Here is a 21,420-nt window from a genome sequence, read left to right on the forward strand (position 1 = left end):
GTCTGCCCCGTAGCCCTAGCAAACCTCCCCGCTAGGATATTGGTCCCCCCAGGATTCAAGTGTAACCCGTCCTTCTTGAACAGGTCACGCCTGCCCCAGAAGAGGTCCCAATGATCCAGAAACTTGAATCCCTGCCCCCTGCTCCAATCCCTCAACCACGCATTCATCCTCCACCTAATTCCATTCCTACTCTCACTGTCGCGTGGTACAGGCAGTAATCCCGAGATTACTACCTTTGCGGTCCTTCTTCTTAACTGCCTTCCTAACTCCCTATACTCTCGTTTCAGGACCTCTTCCCCTTTCCTACCTATGTCATTGGTACCTACATGTACCACGACCTCTGGCTCCTCACCCTCCCACTTCAGGATATCTTGGACGCGATCAGAAACGTCCCGGACCCTGGCACCAGGGAGGCAAACTACCATCCGGGACTCCCGATCACCTCCACAGAACCGCCTGTCTGAACCCCTGACTATCGAGTCCCCTATTACTATGGTCCTCTTTCTTCTATCCCTACCCTTCTGAGCTACAGGGCCGTCCTCTGTGCCGGAGGCCCGGCCACTGTCACTTCCTCCAGGTAGGCTGTCCCCCCCAACAGTACTCAAACATGAGTACTTATTGTCAAGGGGTACAGCCACTGGGGTACTCTCTAGTACCTGCCCCTTCCCCTTCCTGATCGTGACCCACCTATCTGCCTCCCGTGGCCCCGGAGTGACCACCTGCCTGTAACTCCTCTCTATCACCTCCTCACTCTCCCTGACCAGGCGAAGGTCATCGAGCTGCAGCTCCAGTTCCCTAATTCGGTCCCTCAGGAGCTGCAGTTCGGCGCACCTGGCGCAGATGTGGACGTCCGGGAGGCTCGGAGACTCCAGAATCTCCCACATCCGACACCGAGAACAACAAGCTGCCCTCACACTCATACTTCCCGAATAACTGAAAATAACAAGAACTAAAAGATAAGCCTACTGTGCCCTCTTCCGCCTAAGCCCTCTGAGCCCAAGCCCTACACTCTGCTCCCGACTCACTCCGCTGCCCGCAAACGAAGCTGCCCGCTGACGAAGCTGCCCGCTGCTTAAGGCTGCGTTCTTTTTATATCTTCCCTCCTTCCCAGGCCTCCTTCACGCGCCTGCGCAGTCCCGCCTCTCAGAACTCCGATCTGAGAAGCAATTTGAAAATGGCCGCCGCCGCACTTCTTCTCAGCCTCGCTGTCCTCTTCCAAAAGAGAACTGCCTCATTCCTTCTCTCCTTTTTATATCTTCCCTCCTTCCCAGGCCTCCTTCACGCGCCTGCGCAGTCCCGCCTCTCAGAACTCCGATCTGAGAAGCAATTTGAAAATGGCCGCCGCCGCACTTCTTCTCAGCCTCGCTGTCCTCTTCCAAAAGAGGACTTGTATGGTGTTAGAGCTGATCTTGTACAGGAAAGTAGAGAATATTTCATCACACCTGACATGCTTTGACAATGGAAATGCTTTGCAGAGAAAGAGGTGTCTGACCTGATAATGTACTTAATTTTGTTTATGTGCTTGGTCATGTTCTGTTTCTGGTTATTGGAAACCTTCCCTACACCCACACTGATCTCTTCATTATTCAAAGGTCACTTGATACTTGTGTGACAAAATTGTAGGTAATTGGTTTATTATTGTCACGTGTTTCGAGATAGTGAAAAGCTTTTGTGTACCGTCCACTTAGATCATGCTATACACAAGTACATCAAGGTAATATAAAATAAAACAAAACAGAATGTAGAATATAGTGTTACAGTTACAAAGAAAGTGTAATTTCAGGTACACAATTACTTGGACTGTACAATTCATACCAGATTATTGCTGGGGTATGTTTGGATCTGGAACACTGCCCTGAGGAATTCTGTGACACAACAATCATTACCCTTTACAGCCTGCATTTTGGAGAGATTTCCTTTAATTCCTGTTTTGATACCACATTTGTTCAACTATCTCAATATCAAAGGTAGTTATTTCCACTTTACTTCTGATATGGGCCAAAATCATCATGATATTTGGAGCTGCTTGATCCCTTGGGAAAATAATTTGTTCACTGGTGTTCGGCTTATTGTCAAGTGCCACATGTAGCCATTATCAGTGACGCTGCCAGTCATACAGTATTACGCATTGAGATTAGATTGATGGCTTGGTCAACGTCTGGATCAAACTGTGGTCAATATTTAGCTGGGCAATTTTTCACAGATAGCTTAACTAGAAGCAAACTTGTGAATGAGCATTTCCTCAATTCCGCTATTGCCTTTACAATTGCACTGATTATTGTCATCAGCGGTGAATTGAATTGGCTAGATACAGGTTCCTCTGGAGAAGAACAAGGTATGCATTGTCACTCAGAACCTCTGACTTGTAAGTACGTAGCAATGTCATTGACATTTTGTATGCTGGTGTTTGACATAGTTGAAGGTGGAGCTGACCCCATGGTCTTCTACACTTAATGGTCACTTGGATAATTGTTCATTAATAACACATCCAAGGTGACTTTGCTGAGGGTAAATAATATTTAGCTAGCTTCATTATTTTTGAGGTACACAAACACATTGGAGGCCATTGTAAGTGATGTTTTGTATAGGGAATTTCAAATAATGTAAGATTTTTGCCAGAACATTGGCCCATTGAATACAGGGGTGTTGGCAGCATGAATATGAGGATCAGGAAACTGAGCACAGTGCTGAATGCTTTTGGGTGGGAGCTGGGAAAACAGTGCTGTTATCCAGGGACCAATTGCAGTACCAGTGCTTTTCTTGACATGCTACTTTACCACAGAAGGCTAGTTTTATAATATGCAAACAACACAACTTGGAAGTGCTGTAAGTGAGTGGAGGAGAGTGATAAATTTCAAGGTGTCATAGTTGGGCTCCTGAAATTCCCAGACATGTGGTAGATAGACACTTAACTCTGAGGGGTACATCTTGGTAAGAGAAGTAATGAAAGGAAGCAAGACAGTCTCTAAAGTATAATTTTGAATTGGGTGCAGGAAGAGAGATGCATGGATATTGATGCACAAAATCTGGGCGAGGTTGAAAAGGTGGTTAAGGGCCTAGTCTTTGTAAACAGAAGTTTAAAATAGGAAAGCAGTGTTCAACTGGTTAAGTTAAAACTTAAGTACATATTCTGGATACTGTACTTTAAGGAGGATGTAGAATGCTCGGAAAGATTTGATTGATTGGTTCCACTTCAATTATGTGAGTAGACTAGAAACAACAGAGTTGTTCAGCTTAGAGCAGAGAAGTAGAAGTGAGTAAAAATGTCCAAAGCTAGATGCACTCAATTGATTTGTGGAAAATTGGAAAAGCCACATATCCTGGAAATGCGAAATAAAAAGAGGTAACAAGGCGATTTGGTGGGTATACTTGATATCACAAGGACTTGAACAAGTCAAAAGATAAATTAGATTCATATTTATTATCATTGACTCAGATGGTGTGAAATTTGTTGCTTTATGGCTATAGTACAGTGCAAAGACAATTATAAGTTACAAAAATTTAAAAATTGCATAAATCAGTGCTGCATGAGACATGCCCTTTAGCCCACAATGACTGTGTTAACATGATGCCAACTTAAACCAGTCTTTTCTGCCTTCATGATTTATAGTATTTCATTTCTTGTATATTCACATGCCTACTTAAAAGCCTCTCAAGTGCCATTGTCATATCTGTTTCTACCCCCAGGCATTCCAGGCACCCACCTTTCTCTGCATAGTAAAAATAACTTTCCCCCCACATCTCCTTAAATCTGTGCTCTCTAGTATTTGACGTTACATAGCTGGTAAAGATTCTGTCTACCCTGTCAGTGCCCTCTCATAATCTTATAAATGTGTGTCTGGTTTCTCTTCGATCTCTGACACTCCAGAGAAAGCAATCCAAATTTGAACAACCTCTCTTTATGGTTCATACCCTCGAATGCAGGCAGCATCTTAGTCAACAACTTATACATCCTTTTCCAAAAACTTCTCATCCTTTCTGTAATGCAGACACTGGCACTGCACACAATGCTGAAATGTAGCCTAACCGAAGTTTCATACATCTGCAACCAGGGTTAGTGTTTTGTTGTAAGATATGTTCTGGGAATGTTCTTGCCATGAGTGTGTACTCATGTAACCAAGGTTAGTCACTTGTCTGATGTTAATACTAGAGAGGGTTGAGTGCTGAACTGGGAAGTGACAGATTATGGTGGTATAGATTTTGCTCCATTTGGTAAATAAATACCCTAGCACAAGGCCTTGTTTGTACTGCTTCCTGAATGATATCTATGATGGCGATCTTTATGATGTCTATCCCTGATTAACCTCTATATTTCCAAATGTACATAAAATTCTGTCTCTTAGGATTTTCTCCAGTAACTTCCCTGTCACCTGAAGGTCACCTTTGGGAGTTCTGATCTCCAAGGAACTGTACATTTAAAAAGATGGGGAGGGAGGGGAAGTATTATCATAAATTGCTGGGATAAAGTTCAACGTCCAGTTTAAGTAAAATTGGTACAATTTTTTGTGTTCTCATTAATTGAATAGAACAATTGAAATGGTGGGAGGATGGTTAGCTCTGCTTAGATATAAATTTAAAACCTGACCCAGTGGTTAGTATGAACTTGACTTGTAACTTTTTGGATGTATGACAAAAACCCGACATAAGTAGTGGGTGTCATTGGGATTGAGTTGGGTAACCAGCCACTAAGTGTGGTCAGACGTTGGGAGAAAGGAGCTACTTCTTATGCTCTCTGCATCACCCAGAATCTTGCAGGTGCAGAGCTCTACCACATCCATTCTGCCCCGCTGTGCATTCATTAAAATTGATAAATTGTTTTATTATTCCACATGTAGTGAGGTATAGTGAAAAACTTGTCTTCATACAGATCAATTCATTACAAAATAGTGCCTTGCAGATAAAACAAAAGCATCGTGCAAAATGAAGTATTAGTGTTGTAGAGGAAGTATGGAGTAGTCTGACAGTAAGGCACAAGGTCATAACAAGATAGATTCTTTACCTCACTATCTTATTGTACTAGGGAACCTTTAAGTCTATAACAGCAGGATAGAAGATATGCTTGAGCCTGGTTATATGTGCTTTTGGGCTTTTGGGCGTATCTTCTGCCCACTGGGAGTGAGGAAAAGAGATAACGGCTGGGGTGGGTGGGTCTTTCATTATGTTGGCTGCTTTACTGAGGCGTAGAAGTAGCCAATGGAGGAACTGCTAACTCATGTGATTTACTGAGCTATGTTCGTAGCTCTCTGCATTTGCAGTTGCCACGCCAAGCTGCGATGCGTCCGAATAAGATGCTTTCCACGGTGCATCAGTAAATATTGGTGAGGGCTGAAAGGGACATCTCTTTAGCCTCCTGAAGAGTTTAGATCAGAAACAGATGCAGAAACATCCTTGTGGGTCCTAGTAGCCATTGAATAGACGTACTCTCATGAATCCATCTCTTTCCAATTATAGTGCATGTTGTAAAATGTTTTCATTTCTATTTCACTTCTCAAAACACTGAGCAGAAATGGAACCAGTGATAAGGCATCTATGTGGTTGAACCAGGCAGATTATTGGTGATGTTTACTTCTAGGAACTTGTAGCTCTTGAACCTCTCAACTTCAACATTATTGATGTTGGCAGAAACATGTGCACCACCCTCTACTTTAAGTCAATGACCAGGTCTTTTGTTTTGTCGGAAGATCACACAAAATGTGTTGTATCGCTGTTAAAAGTGACCTCTTGGTGTAGTGGATGCCTTGTGTGGACTTTTGACAAGCAGTATAAATTTAATTCCATGTGAATATCACTGGTTCCATCTCTGCTCAGAATTTTGAGAAGTGAAATAGAAATGAAAACATTATACAATATGCACTATTATTGGAAAGAGATGGACTTCCTTGGATTACCATGATAGTACCTTTGTTCCTGGCTACTAGCTCCCAAAAGGATGTTTCAGCATCTGTTTCAGACCTAAATTCCTCTTTTCTGCCACCTCCCCATAACCCTCAAATCCTTGATCTTTCAGATGTTTATCTTTCTTCACCTTTACATCTAATGATCTGGCCTTCACCTCCCTTGAGAGTATAGAATTATATAGGTTAACCACCTTCCTGAGAGGAGAACTTTCCATACACCACAATTTTAAATGACCTTTCTGTTTTCGTTTAACTTGTCTCATCATTTTTATCAGTTTTGTTTTCTGTCCAGAATATCTCTGCTAACCTTGCCTTTGATTTTCCCTACTTAGTGCTCAACACAATCTTAGTTTATCTAATGCTGCCATGACTACATAGTTATTTCACTGGAGACTATCACAATGCACAATGTGTGCAGTGACTTCTTCAACAGACAGTTCTTTTTCCTTCTCCCCATGAAGTAGGAATGTAAGAAAGCATTTGTGCATTTTTGGACATGTTGTACATTAAAATTAATGTTTGTTTCTGTTATTAATCCCACTATAAAGATACACAATGCTTTTGAATGTTAATTTGCATAATTGCAGCGTTGTTCAATTTATGTCACTCAGGCAGAAGACGTGTAGGTACAAAACCTCTCAATGGAACCAGACCACATATATTTGTGTGATCCTGCAGTCTGATAACGGAATGCAATGTTGTTTGGTAGCATTGTCTTTTGCATGAGGGATTGTGGCCAAGTGACATAGAGTAGATTACAGAGAATAAAGTGGCAAAGGGGGGTGGAGTCAATGGGATTGCCAGCACAGATTGAATGGGCTGAATATACTTCTATGTTGTAAGGAAATGTAAGTGTTACAAATCAGCAACAAGGAATATATAATTGAGGCAGGTTTTTTTATAACAAATAAAGCATTTATTAAACACAGTAAAAACCCACAAGTAAACAAACGACTAACGTAACCGGAAGTCAGCTGCGATACGGCAGCTCGAACAGTTCTTAAAGCAGTAATGCCAAAACAGTTCTTAAAGTAGTAATGCGAAAAGTCCAAAATGATTTACAGTTCGTTAAAGGAGAAGCTTTCCTTGATAATAAATTCTCTTCCGTGGTGTTACTGCTGAGCCCAGTCGAAGTATGTTTCGATCAAAGGATTTACGATGAAGAAAAATGAAACGGCTTAAAGGCACTGACCTTTCTTTGGCGAAACTTTACCCAACCCTCTGTTCTTCTGGCAGAACAGGGGTTATCATGGGGATAGCTGACGAATTCCTTCCGAATGAGAATCAAACAAAGTTGAACCTGCTTTACCGTCAAAATCAACTTTCCTTGATCTTTCAGCTTACCGGACTTTGACGAATCTTCACTCTCCACTGACTTTACTGGCAGTAATACAGCGAAACTGCCGACAATAATCTTTGAGACTTAAGGCAGAAAATAAAACTCCACTTTTATACAAAACTGCATCATAATATCGGAATACGCAGCAGCATGGAGTCAGTAGTGAATTCAGCCACGAACTGCCCACGTCACAGGGTGGGGTTCTCGTATTATACCCAGTTGAAAAAACTATCACATGACCTCTCACTGGTGGGAAAATGGCGTCACTCTCCCATCACAAGACCATTACCTCATGTCCAGTGTTATGAGTGATGAACGGACCTGATGGACAATGGGGTGCAGAGTTAACCATTCCCAACCCCCTCCTGAGAACTACGAACTATTGCTGTTGTTATGCTGCTCATGAGAGAGAGAGATAAAGCCCAGGCAAGAACATCTGCTACAGATAAGAGGGGGAGAGAGACTGTTGATTTACTGTATTATGACTTCTACAAGGATTATTTACCTTCTACTACAAGGACTTTACTTTGCTCATTAACATTCCTCAGGAGATAGTAGGAGTGGCCTGATTTGATGGACACGGTCATTCAGAGTTGATGGATAGCTGAGTGGGGATAAAAAGACAGGTCTGGAGAGACACCCTTCAGACACACCAGTGGACACTGACTGAGTGTTGGGAACCCACAGAAAGGTGGGGACTTCGGAGACCGAACCAGGAGATCGGTCAGTAAAGCAAAGAGTGTTACAGCAGGGCTGTGTGGACTTGTGTGTGTGTCCACTCATGCCAGAGTGACAAGTCCACCACAGAAGAACGGTCTAGCTGAAGACCAGAGGAGTCATAACTGAATGACCATAACGATACGACGGATTAAGAAAGCCACAAAAAAAAGGTTTGCCTGCCGCAACTGTTGCTGTTACGTCTCGCTCTCTCTCTCTCCCTCTCTCTCTCTCCAATGATTTCAATACAACAACCATAACTACTTCAGCATTTATGAACTGAACTCTATACTTTCCTATGACAATTCATTTACCCCTAGTCATCGATAGAGCTTGTTTATTATTGATTATTATTATTCCTACACTTTTAGGTTTATTACTGCTAACTTGTTTTATATGTATATTTGCATTTTTCATATTGTATTGTGTAGTTTACTAATAAACACCTTTAGTTTGGTATCACGAGACTCCAATGGATTCTTCTTTCTCTGCTGGTCAGACACCCAGTTACGGGGTACGTAACACCAGCATAACTTCAATTGCGTCATGGTCACGTGACAGGTACAAGACACCCATGGGTACGTAACATAAGAAAATACAAGAGTCAAACACAGGCTTGCTTATGTAACACCCTGGGAAAGGTTTCACTGCTAATGTAATGGCCTTTCTGTAGAAGCAGTGTTTGGGTTATGGTTAGAGATAACGGGTGCTTTGGAATGTGAACCATCCAATGACGGGAGGGTTTTTTTGTGCCATGTGCCTGATACCGGGGTGATCCTGGTCTTTTGTTTGGTGGGAGATGAAGAGAAAAGATGCCCATGGGAAAAGGTCTTAGGACTCAACCTGGAGCGGGTCCATGATCCGATGAAGGCCAGGGAGATCAAAGGAGGATCAGCAAAGGGGAAACCATGAGCTCCAACTTGTGCACATTAAACTGCTTCAGGAAAATGGACCCTTTTCTTTGCTTTTTCATCACTAACCCTGTGGTCAAATTAAGAATTATAAAGCTAACTCGTTTAATTGCATGTGTTGTAATGTCTGTTATTTCATGGTACTGATTTGTAACAGGGTAACACATCATGCAGCATCCACACACACAGGAAGGTTTGGAGGTAGACTTGCATCAATCTCACCCGTTTGGTGGGGCCAGAGCTTGTCTTCCCTAGACTTACACAGCCAACAGAACCTGAGGGTTACACTTAGTTAGGCAACTTGGATAGCATGGATAAATTGGGCTGAAGGGCCTTTTTCCCATAATGTATGATTCTTTGAGCAATCAAGCTTGGTCCTCATCTGCTATTTCTAATGTTCCTTGAATATTTTAAAGATTTCATGGTACTTGTTGAATAAGAAAAGAAATTCAATTCAATTTATTCCAATGTCTAATGAGCTCAGTTCTGGTCGCCTCACTACAGGAAGGATGTGGAAACCATAGAAAGGATGCAGAGGAGATTTACAAGGAGGTTGCCTGGATTGGGGAGCATGCCTTATGAAAAGAGATTGAGTGAACTCGGCCTTTTCTCCTTGGAGTGATGGAGGATGAGAGGTGACCTGATAGAGGTGTTTATAAGATGATGAGAGGCATTGATCGTGTGGATAGTCTGAGGCTTTTCCCCAGGGCTGAAATGGCTGCCACAAGAGGACACAGGTTTAAGGTGCTGGGGAGTAGGTACAGAGGAGATGTCAGGGGTAAGTTTTTTATGCAGAGTGTGGTGAGTGCGTTGAATGGGCTGCCGGCAACGATGGTGGAGGCGGATATGATAGGGTCTTTTAAGAGACTTTTGGAGAGGTACATGGTACTTAGAAAAATAGAGGGCTATGGGTAACACTAGTAATTTCTAAGGTAGGGACATGTTCGGCACAACTTTGTGGGCCGAAGGGCCTGTGTTGCGCTGTAGGTTTTCTATGTTTCTATGTATTCAGAGTTGGTTGAGAATTGATGAAGTAGGTTGATTTTGTTTAAAACATTTTTGAAATGACTTCTTGCAAACATTTAAAAGTTTAGAATAAAGGTGATACTAAATAAACAGTTAGGAACATGGTTACAAGATGGGAATCAAAAAAAGGGACAAAAGGATGTTTCAATTTTGGTAAAACGTTGCTGGGCCATATTCTGCTGTTGTGTGTCACCTCCAAATTATTTTTAAGAAGCACAATCTATATTGATGAAACTAAATTGAAAATGAAGGGAAATTGGCAGAAGACAAGTTTGAGAATATCCTGATGCACATAAGTGAAAAGAAATATGAAACGGTATGTTTGGGGTATAGGATCACTGCCAGAGGAAGTTTACAAGTGCAGATCCATATTCAGTGGTGAAGATGCAGGTAATAAGTGGAAACAAATTCTTGATTTTGTGTGTGAGACTTGGGGGAAAAAAGGACAGTATTTTTGGACAAGGTATTGGTTACTGATATTTGAACTGTTATATTTAATTCTGCTTCATTTCGGAAAAAATATTTGAGTACCATGAAAATGACTAGAATAATGAGAATGAACATTGGAATTGGTTTATTATTGTCACATGTACAATAGATAGATAGATAGATAGATACTTTATTCATCCCCATGGGGAAATTCAACATTTTTTCCAATGTCCCATACACTTGTTGTAGCAAAACTAATTACATACAATACTTAACTCAGTAAAAATATGATATGCATCTAAATCACTCTCTCAAAAAGCATTAATAATAGCTTTTAAAAAGTTCTTAAGTAGTTTACTTAAATACATTAAATACAATCAACCCCGGCACTTTAACATATCTTACTCCTGGCGGTTGAATTGTAAAGCCTAATGGCATTGATAGATAGATAGATAGATACTTTATTCATCCCCATGGGGAAATTCAACTTTTTTTCCAATGTCCCATACACTTGTTGTAGCAAAACTAATTACATACAATACTTAACTCAGTAAAAAATATGATATGCATCTAAATCACTATCTCAAAAAGCATTAATAATAGCTTTTAAAAAGTTCTTAAGTCCTGGCAGTAGAATTGTAAAGCCTAATGGCATTGGGGAGTATTGACCTCTTCATCCTGTCTGAGGAGCATTGCATCGATAGTAACCTGTCGCTGAAACTGCTTCTCTGTCTCTGGATGGTGCTATGTAGAGGATGTTCAGGGTTTTCCATAATTGACCGTAGCCTACTCAGCGCCCTTCGCTCAGCTACTGATGTTATACTCTCCAGTACTTTGCCCACGACAGAGCCCGCCTTCCTTACCAGCTTATTAAGACGTGAGGCGTCCCTCTTCTTAATGCTGCCTCCCCAACATGCCACCACAAAGAAGAGGGCGCTCTCCACAACTGACCTATAGAACATCTTCAGCATCTCACTACAGACATTGAATGACGCCAACCTTCTAAGGAAGTACAGTCGACTCTGTGCCTTCCTGCACAAGGCATCTGTGTTGGCAGTCCAGTCTAGCTTCTCGTCTAACTGTACTCCCAGATACTTGTAGGTCTTAACCTGCTCCACACATTCTCCATTAATGATCACTGGCTCCATATGAGGCCTAGATCTCCTAAAGTCCACCACCATCTCCTTGGTCTTGGTGATATTGAGACGCAGGTAGTTTGAGTTGCACCATATCACAAAGTCCTGTATCAGTTTCCTATACTCCTCCTCCTGTCCATTCCTGACACACCCCACTATGGCCGTGTCGTCAGCGAACTTCTGCACATGGCAGGACTCCGAGTTATATTGGAAGTCTGATGTGTACAGGGTGAACAGGACCGGAGAGAGCACGGTCCCCTGCGGCGCTCCTGTGCTGCTGACCACCGTGTCAGACCTACAGTCTCCCAACCGCACATACTGAGGTCTATCTGTCAAGTAGTCCACTATCCAATCCACCATGTGAGAGTCTACTCCCATCTCCGTTAGTTTGTGTCTTAAGATCTTGGGCTGGATGGTGTTAAAGGCACTAGAGAAGTCCAGGAATGTAATCCTCACAGCACCACTGACCCCATCTAGGTGAGAGAGGGATTTGTGCAGCAAATATGTGATAGCATCCTCCACTCCCACCTTCTCCTTATACGCAAACTGAAGAGGATCCCGGGCGTGCCTGGTTTGTGGCCTCAGATTCTGTATTATCAGCCGCTCCATGGTCTTCATCACGTGCGACGTCAAGGCAACAGGTCTGAAGTCATTCAACTCCTTTGGTTGTGGTTTCTTCGGTACCGGGACAATACAGGATGTTTTCCACTGTCTGGGTACTCTTCTCTGCTCCAGGCTCATGTTGAAGATGCGCTGTAGTGGTTCTCCCAGCTCAGTCGCACAGGCCCTCAGTAATCGTGGGGAAAATCCATCCGGTCCCGCCGCCTTGCTGGTACAGATCTTCCTCAGTTGACCTTACACCTGTGCAGCCGTAATCCTGGGCGTGAGTGGCTATTTTCCTGTGAGGGAAGTAAGCCTGGTGTGGATTTCTGCGGTGAGGATGAGATTGAGCTGTCGAACCTATTGAAGAAGTTGTTCAGCTGGTTCGCTTTCTCCACATCTCCACTTATGTTTGCCCCCCGCTTTGCACCGCATCCGGTGATGATCTTCATCCCATCCCACACCTCCTTCATGCTTTTTTTCTGCAGCTTTTGTTCTAGCTTCCTCCTATACTGCTCCTCAGCGAAAAGCTTGACTTGCATACTGTTCATACAGATGTAACCCTCCGGTTCGGCTAGCGGCTTAATCTTGGGGGAGACCGCCTCCAGCCTGGCCAAACTTGAGAAATCTTGTTTAGGTAGATGCTGCGTGATGTGTTCCCCTGTTACAAATCAATACCCCGAAACAACAAACAGTACACAATATGCAATTAAACAATTGAGCTTTATAATTCTTAATTTGACTATAGGTTAGTAAAGAAACAAAAAAAATGTTCCCCTTGGGCATCGACTCTCAACCCCATTCCAAGTCCACTCTGTCCTGCAGACTATGACTTCCCTGTTCTGGCACCTTGTCTCCCCATCTTCCGCCAAACAAGACTGCAAAACTTTTGCTCAGGCACACTAGAAAGAAAATATCTTCCCTCATTGGCTAGCACACATTCCAAAGTCCCCATTATCTCTAGTCATAACCCAAACACTACTGCTACAGAGAAGCCATTACGTTAGCATGAAACGTTACAGCGCGTTACACTCTCCTACCAAATTTAGTCATGTCCTCATGATGTTGAGATAATTCGCCAACCCTTCCTGCAAAGCGCCAAGTCCAACCAAGGTGTAAAAGGCAGTGACATAGCAGGGACCCCACTGTGTTCTACCAGTACTACATAGGCCAGTTTATCCGGTGGTCTCCTAATTCTCTGAGACCTTCGTCCCCCGTCACCTAACTCTTCAGGTTCCGACACTACTGGGGATACAACTGGTCTACCTGGCGAGGCCTCCCCTGGCCTCTCACTCGTGCCCACTGACAACTTGGACCCCTCTGTCCCCTGGCCAAGCCCTGCTTCATCCCTTGCAGGGTCCTGCTGCAACCCAGGCTATCCACAGATAGTCTCCCCAATTTCACCTGACTCAGCAGAAGGGTTGGGAGTCTCTTCCTCAATCAGTGAGAGGTTAGCAAAAGGCAGCATATACCACACATCCAGGTCCTCATCCTCCGAATCAGTATTCCTCTCAGGAGTGGGGGCCGGCTTAACCTCTCCTGCTATGGGCCTTGTAGTCACCCCACGTTTCCGCAGAGTCCTCTTACTAGGTGTAGGCTCCAGTTCAGGCTCTGTGTTTACATTCACCTCTTGTGCAGCAGGTGGTTCTGATGGAAAATCTTGAAAGGCCCATTCCCATTCTCTGGTTTCTCCCGGAAAACTGGTAGGTTTGGCATCTGACTCTCACCACATAGGGTTTAGCCGCCCAGCGGTCAGCCAACTTATGCTTCCCAGGTAGCCCCAACTTCCTGATGAGAACTCAGTCTCCCGGCAGGAGGTGGGAGAACCTCACCTTTTGATCATACCTCCTCTTATTTCATTGATTTAGCTTGGCAGCCACGACCCCAAGTAATTCATAAGTCCTTTTCAACTCTTCTCATCTCAGACACATACTTCAGATAAGTCTTCGGTGGTAATTTGCCCTCGTCAGTCTCAAAACAAAGGTCAATAGGCAACCTCGCCTCGCACCCAAACATCAGGTAGTATTCTGAGTACCCAATAGCTGCATTTCAAGTACAGTTGTAACTGTGGACTAGATGTCCAATATGTTGACTCCACCTGCTCTTCTTGCTGGTCTCCAAGGTCCCAAGCATGTCTAGCAAGGTCCAATTAAACCTCTCTGGCTGGGGATCACCCTGCGGGTGATAGGGTGTGATCCTCAACTTCTCGACTCCAAGCATGCCCAGTAACTCATGGATGAGTCTGCTCTCGAAATCCCATCCCTGATCACTATGTATCCACATGGGAGGCCATAATAAATGAAATACTTCTCCCATAACAGTTTGGCCATGGTGGACACCCTCTGGTCTTTGGTAGGAAAAGCCTGGACATATCTGGTGTAGTGGTCCGTGATGACTAAGACATTCACCATGTTGCTGGCATCGGGTTCTACTGACAGGAAATCCATACGCAGCAGGTCTGGGGCCCCGCACCCTGCAAGTGGGACAGGGGAGCTGCCCACATAGGCAGCATCTTCTGCCGTATGCATAGAATACACAACTCGCAGTATTCTTCGACCTCCAACTTCATTCGGGGCCAGTAAAACCGATCTCTGAACAATCTATAGCTCTTTTCCACCCCAAGTGCCCAAAATAATCATGAAGTGACCTCAATGCAATCCTGCGATACTTCTCTGGCAGTACCAGCTGGCAGTGCCAAGGTCGGTCCAGGGGTGATGTGACCCGGTACAGAATCTGGTTCCGCAACTCCAACCAAGGCCATTCTCTCAGTAATGGAGGCACCGCCACATGTTTTGTCTTCTCTGCCTAGGTACCTGGGGGCTCAGTCTCCTCCTCGCGTGACACTTGCTGCCAGCAGCCCTCTGCATTGTTCGTCCCTTTAGGGGATCCATCCCCACCATCAGCTCCATCATATGGGGGGGGGGGGGGGGTCACACCTGTTGATAACATCCAAGACATCTCATTTCTCCTCTACCGCTCCCCGGGTAGGCTATTCGTGGTCACTTCACCGCAGGGGACCACTACCAAGAACTGTGAGGCCTCCCGCACCTCCGACACATTCTCCTCCTCTCATACTCTCTGATCAGCTCAACAAAAGAGGGAAGGGGGTGCGTCTTATGAGACAGTCGGAGACCCCAAGCAGTCAGGTCCTGGGACTGGGTGCCTTTGGCTATCTGGTCCACTGTTAACTGACCCACCTCAGCCGCCTGAATGACCCCTCTGCGCCGCAAGCAAGTTAGCTGGCTCTCTGGCTGAAAAATATAAGCAGAAAGCTTCTCCCCCTTCTCCTGATGCATGTTCTGAAACCCTACCATGAGCTCCATTGGGCTTCCTGATGTGCCAAATGTAATCGCTTATAGTTGCTAGGGGATACCACAACCAATCTCTCGCTTTACGTTATCAGAGTACTGCTACTCATCTAACAGCTGGGAGGTTTCATACTCCTTTTCCCTTTAGGGGTAGGCGTTATTCCAGAGAATAGCTGCAGCCTACCGTAGCTGGGTCTTTGAACCTGGGCATTTTTCTATTAATTTGCCAGAGAGGTAAGGGCGGATACTAACTCAGAATTCTCACTCTCCCCGGGAGACAGGGTCTAATTAGACATTCCAAATCTGACCACTCCTTCCCCTCACTCCTCAGCAACAATAGAACCCTGTCTTTGAAATCTCTGCCCCCAAACCACCACTACGTCAGCGCTGGTCTGCATTAAAGCAAGAGCTGTGCCCGCCAGTTTATCAAACCTCCATCCACAATTGCAACTTTAACAGTACTTAATAGGTGAATTAACAATTCATCTGGAGTATGAATATCTACCCCACAGGTTCAATGCTCAGGGTGATCACACAGCATACAACGAAATCAATCCCGGACAAGGCCCCAGTTGTAACCTTCAGGGCTCATGGCTTAATCTTGGGGGAGACTGCCTCTGGCCCAGCCAAACTTGAGAAATCTTGTTTGGGTGGATGCTGCGTGATGTGTTCCCCGTTATAAATCAGTACCACAAAATAACAAAGAGTACACAATATGCAATTAAATAATTGAGCTTTATAATTCTTAATTTGACTGTAGGTTAGTAAAGAAACAAAAAGAGGGGGAAAAAGGGCCCATTCTCATGAAACAGTCTAATGCGCAACTTTGAAGCTCACTGTTTTCCCGTCTGTTAGTTCTCCATCGATTTTCCCCTCTGGCATTGACTCCCAACCCCATTCCGAGTCCACCCCATCCTGCAGACTGCGACTTCCCCGTTCTGGCATCTTGTCTCTCCATCTTCCACCGAACAAAAGACCGCAAAGCCTTTGCTTGGGCACACGAGAAAGAAAACATCTCCCCTCATTGGCCAGCGCACATTCCAAAGTCCCCATTATCTCTAGTCATAACCCAAACACTACTGCTACAGAGAAACCATTACAGTAGCATGAAACATTACAGCACACTACACAGATTATTTCATTACACAGTACATTGAGGTAGGACAAGGTAGAACAATGACAATGGAGAATAAAGTGCAACAGCTAAAGAAAAAGTGCAGTGTAAGTAAACATTAAAGTACACAACCTTAAAGAAGTAGATTGTGAAGTCAAGATACCAAATGATCATCCTACTGAACCATTCAATACTCTTACAACTGCGGGTAGAAGCTGTCCTTCAGCCTGGTGGTATGTGCTTCCAGGCTTTTGTGACCTCTGCTTCACAGAAGAGAGAATGTCCAGAGTGGGTGGGGGGGGGGGGGGTCTTTGATTATGCTGGTGTCTTTACTGAGGCAATGAGAAATATAGACAGTACATACAGGGGAGGCTCATTTTAGTGATATGCTGAGTGTGTCCGTAACTCTCTGCAGTTTCCTGCAGTCACATACAGAACAGTTGTTTCACTAAGCTGTTAAGCATCCAGATAGGATGCTTTTTATGGTGCATTGATAAAAGAGTTGATGGGGACATGCCATTTTTTTTCAGTCTCCTGAGGAAGTCAAGGTGTTGATTAGTTTTCTTGGCTGTGGTATCAATGTGGTTTGACTAGGACAGGCTATTAGTGATGTTTACTCCTAGGAACATGAAGTTTCCAACCCTCTCAACCCCCACACCATTGATGTAGACAGGAGCATGTACACCATCCCTCTTCCTGAAGTCAATGTGTACATCAGTATGTGGACTTTGTAACGAGGGGGGAAAATGTGTTGGACCTGGTTTACGCAAATATTCCAGATGCGTACCGGCAGAGCCCTGCCCCTACCTTGGTTAATCAGACCACATCTCTGTTATGCTAATCCCAGCATACAGACTGCTCGTCAGGCGCTCCAGACTAGTTCAGAAGCAGGTGAAAACCTGGCCAGTAGGAGCCATCTCTGCTCTTCAAGACTGCTTTGAGAACACTGACTGGCACATGTTCAGGGAGGCTGCAACCGATGGCGACTCTACCAACTTGGAGGAGTACACGGATGCTACATCAGCAAGTGCATTGACGACGTCACTGTCCAAGACCATCACTATACGTGCCAACCAGAAGCCATGAATGACCATGGAGGTGCGTGCGCTGTTGAGGACCCGTAACACCGCCTTCAGAGCAGGCGACAAGGCAGCCCTAACAAAGCAAGGGCCAAACTGTCCCGAGCCATCAGAGGGGCAAAGCGTGCACACGCCCAGCGAATCCACAGCCACCTCCAGGACAGCAGCGACATGCGGCGCATGTGGAAGGACATTCAGGACATCACCAACTACAGGACAAAATCACCTGACTGTGCAGGTGATGCCTCCCTCCCAGATGCGCTGAATAACTTCTACGCTCATTTTGAGGCGGAAAATGACGTGGCGGCAAGGAAGTCCACCCCTCCCCCAAATGACCAGGTGATGTGTCTCTCCGTGGCCGATGTGAGAAGAACCCACAGAAGGCTGCTGAACCAGACAATATTCCTGGTAGAGTGCTCAGAGGATGTGCAGACCAGTTAGCAGATGTTCTCACTGACATCTTCAACATCTCCCTGAGCAGCGCCACAATTCCAACGTGCTTCAAGGCCGCCACCATCGTCCCCGTGCCAAAGAAGTCTTCAGTGTCCTGCGTCAATGACTACCGTCCTGTTGCACCTACATCCATCATCATGAAGTGTTTCGAGAGGCTCGTCATGAGGCATATCAAGACCCTGCTGCCCCCTCACTGGACCCCTGCAGTTTGCGTACCGTCCCAACCGCTCAACAGATGACGTCATTGCCATCATCCTCTACCTGGCTCTAACCCACCTGGACAAAAAAGACACGTACGTTCGAATGCTGTTCATAGACTTCAGTTCAGCATTCAACACAATCATCCCTCAAAAACTGATTGGAAAGCTGAGCCTACTGGGCCTGAACACCTCCCTCTGCAACTGGATCCTAGACGTCCTGACTGGGAGATCTCAGTCAGTCGGGATCATAGGCAGCATCTCCAACAGCACCACACTGAGCACGGGGGCCCCCCAGGGTTGCGTGCTCAGTCCACTGCTGTTCACTCTGCTGACCCACGACTGTGCTGCAACACACAGCTCGAACCACATCATCAAGTTCGCCGATGACACGACCGTGGTGGGTCTCATCAGCAAGAACGACGAGTCAGCTTACAGAGAGGAGGAGCAGCAGCTAATGGACTGGTGCAAAGCCAACAAACTGTCTCTTAATGTGAACAAAACAAAAGAGATGGTTGTTGACTTCAGGAGGGCACGGAGCGACCACTCCCCGCTGAACATCGACAGCTCCTTGGTAGAGATCGTTAAGAGCACCAACTTTCTTGGTGTTCGCCTGGCGGAGAATCTCACCTGGTCCCTCAACACCAGCTCCATAGCAAAGAAAGCCCAGCAGCGTCTCTACTTTCTGCGAAGGCTGAGGAAAGTCCATCTCCCACCCCCCCACCCCATCCTCATCACATTCTATAGGGGTTGTATTGAGAGCATCCTGAGCAGCTGCATCACTGCCTGGTTCGGAAATTGCACCATCTCAGATCGCAAGACCCTGCAGCGGATAGTGAGGTCAGCTGAGAAGATCATTGGGGTCTCTCTTCCCACCAATACGGACATTTACACTACACACTGCATCCGCAAAGTAAACAGAATTATGAATGACCCCACACATCCCTCATACAAACTCTTCTCCCTCCTGCCATCTGGGAAAAAGTTCCGGAGCATTTGGGCTCTCACGACCAGACTATGTAACAGTTTCTTCCCCCAAGCTATCAGACTCCTCAATACCCAGAGACTGGACTGACAGCAACTTACTGCCTTTTACTGTACCTATTGTCTTGTTTATTATTTATTGTAAGCCTGCACTGTTTTGTGCACTTTATGCAGTACTGGGTAGGTCTGTAGTCTAGTGTAGTTTTTGTGTTGGTTTACGTAGTTCAGTGTAGCTTCTGTATTGTTCATATAGCACCATGGTCCTGAAAAACATTGTCTCATTTTTACTGTGTACTGTACCAGCAGTTATGGTCGAAATGACAATAAAAGGCGACTTGACTAGAAGCTCCATGTCTTTTGTTGACAAGGAAAGGTTGTTGTCATGGCACTAATCTCTATCTCTTATCTCTTTCCTGTACTTCAACTTATCATTACTTGTGATATGATACCCTGTGCAACTTTGTAGAGGGAATTAGAGCAGAATCTGGCCACACAGTAATAAATGTACAGGGAGCAGAAAAAGGAGCTTGGGGCTCAACCTTATGGAGCACCAGCATTTAGAGTAATCATAGCAGAGATGTTGCTGCCAATACAAGAATCCAGTTGTAAAGGGAGGAGTTGACTCCCATGGTCTGGAGTTTGACAATTTGCTTGGAATTATAGCATTTAAAGCAGAGTGTAGCTGAGGTTGTCTGGAAGCTGGTCATAGCACATTAACTCCAGGCTTCTCGAAGCACTTCACGATGGGAGGTATCAGAGCCATTGGGTGTTCGTTGTTTTTCTGAGGTACCCGGATGACATTGACTTTGTTAAAGCGGGAGGGATTCTCATATCAAAGTGGGGAGAAGGTAAAGATTTCTGCAAATACCCCACCAATTCATCTGCACAAGTTCATTCTCTGGAAGACTAATCTTATGTCGCAATGGTAACTGTGGGTTAAGGTGAACTGGAGACTGTCAAGGTGGGTGGTGGTGTACCCATTCTCTTCTGTTCAAAATATGCATAGAATGGAGGAATTTCATTGGGAAGGGATGGACTGTTGGTGATTCTGCAGCAACATTGGTGGTTAATGAAAAAGGGTTAATATTGGTTGTTCGTCATTCTGGACCCCTCTCAGCCCTCTCAACTATCTTCACACTCTCCATGCTCTTCTTCCTCCCACCCTGCCTCTCTTTTCCCACCTTCCCAGGATACTATTGAAGCTGTGGAGAAGTCTTGCTGTATTTTAACTTAATCTTTCCCTTGGTTAATATTTGAACAATACACACTGTTATTCATTTTGAGGTTTATATCTGGAATCTTACAGTGTGGGAAACATGTTTGTGTTGGTAATGATGTGTTTCAAAGTAATTTATAACTGATAAGTTTGCTGAAATCCACCAGACTTTATATAAATGTAGTTCCTTTGGCAAGTGAAAGACTGCGATAAACATTAACACTATTTTTGTTCCTAAGAGTGCTTTGACTTCTTTCCAAAAGACTTAATAATACCTTTTTTCTCCTTCACAGAAAACACTCAGCAAAATAGCAACATGTCTTGAATTAAGAAGCACGGCTCTACAGGTACTAATGATTGGTTAACTTCTTAAAATTTTATAAATTCAATCAAATGAAACGCATTCTGTTTTCTGAAGGATAATTTCTGTGGAAATAGGTGTTGAAGTTGCTTTGAGAAACAAAAGGAGTACAGGATAAATACAAGACATTCTCTGCAGATATTGGAAATCTTGAGCAACAGGTGCAAAAATGCTGTAAGAACTTGGCAGGCGTCTATAGAAGAGGAATAAATAGTTGATGCTTTGGGCCAAGGACCTTCATCAAGACTCATAAAGGGTCTTGATATCATGATGAAGGGTGTCAGCCTGAAACATTGACTATTTATTCCCCTCCATAGATACTACCTGACATACTGACTTCCTCCAGCATTTTGAAACGATGTACAAGCCAAACAGGCACTCAGTGAAATGGCTACCTCTGATATTTTTCTCCCTTAGCGAACAGAATGTTAAAAATGGAAGATAATTAGTTCCTATCTGACTATTTGTTATCTTCTGGTGAAAGGTTTACAGGCGGATGTTTGTGGAAGACAAGATTGGGCTGAGCTGTAAAGTCAAACAATGTTGAAGGATTTTGGGCACTGATGTGTAATCGTACTTGATTGAGATGCTGGAAACTGCTTTGCAGGAGATAGTACACACAGAAAAGGAGGGGAAGGTTTATTGTGGAGTTT

General features: G+C 44.5%; 1 protein-coding gene across 3 annotated transcripts in view; it reads left to right on the forward strand.

Annotated features, from left to right (window-relative positions):
• Positions 1-21,420, forward strand: part of aida (axin interactor, dorsalization associated) — an 81,108-nt gene that overhangs the window by 19,451 nt on the left and 40,237 nt on the right. For all 3 annotated transcript variants that reach the window (XM_073056176.1, XM_073056177.1, XM_073056178.1), the window contains exon 3: positions 20,700-20,753. In XM_073056176.1, the coding sequence (XP_072912277.1) occupies positions 20,700-20,753 (54 nt within the window). The remainder of the gene's footprint in view (positions 1-20,699; positions 20,754-21,420) is intronic.

Source organism: Hemitrygon akajei, chromosome 9 (genome assembly GCF_048418815.1).
Source record: "Hemitrygon akajei chromosome 9, sHemAka1.3, whole genome shotgun sequence".
NCBI classification, from domain to species: domain Eukaryota; kingdom Metazoa; phylum Chordata; class Chondrichthyes; order Myliobatiformes; family Dasyatidae; genus Hemitrygon; species Hemitrygon akajei.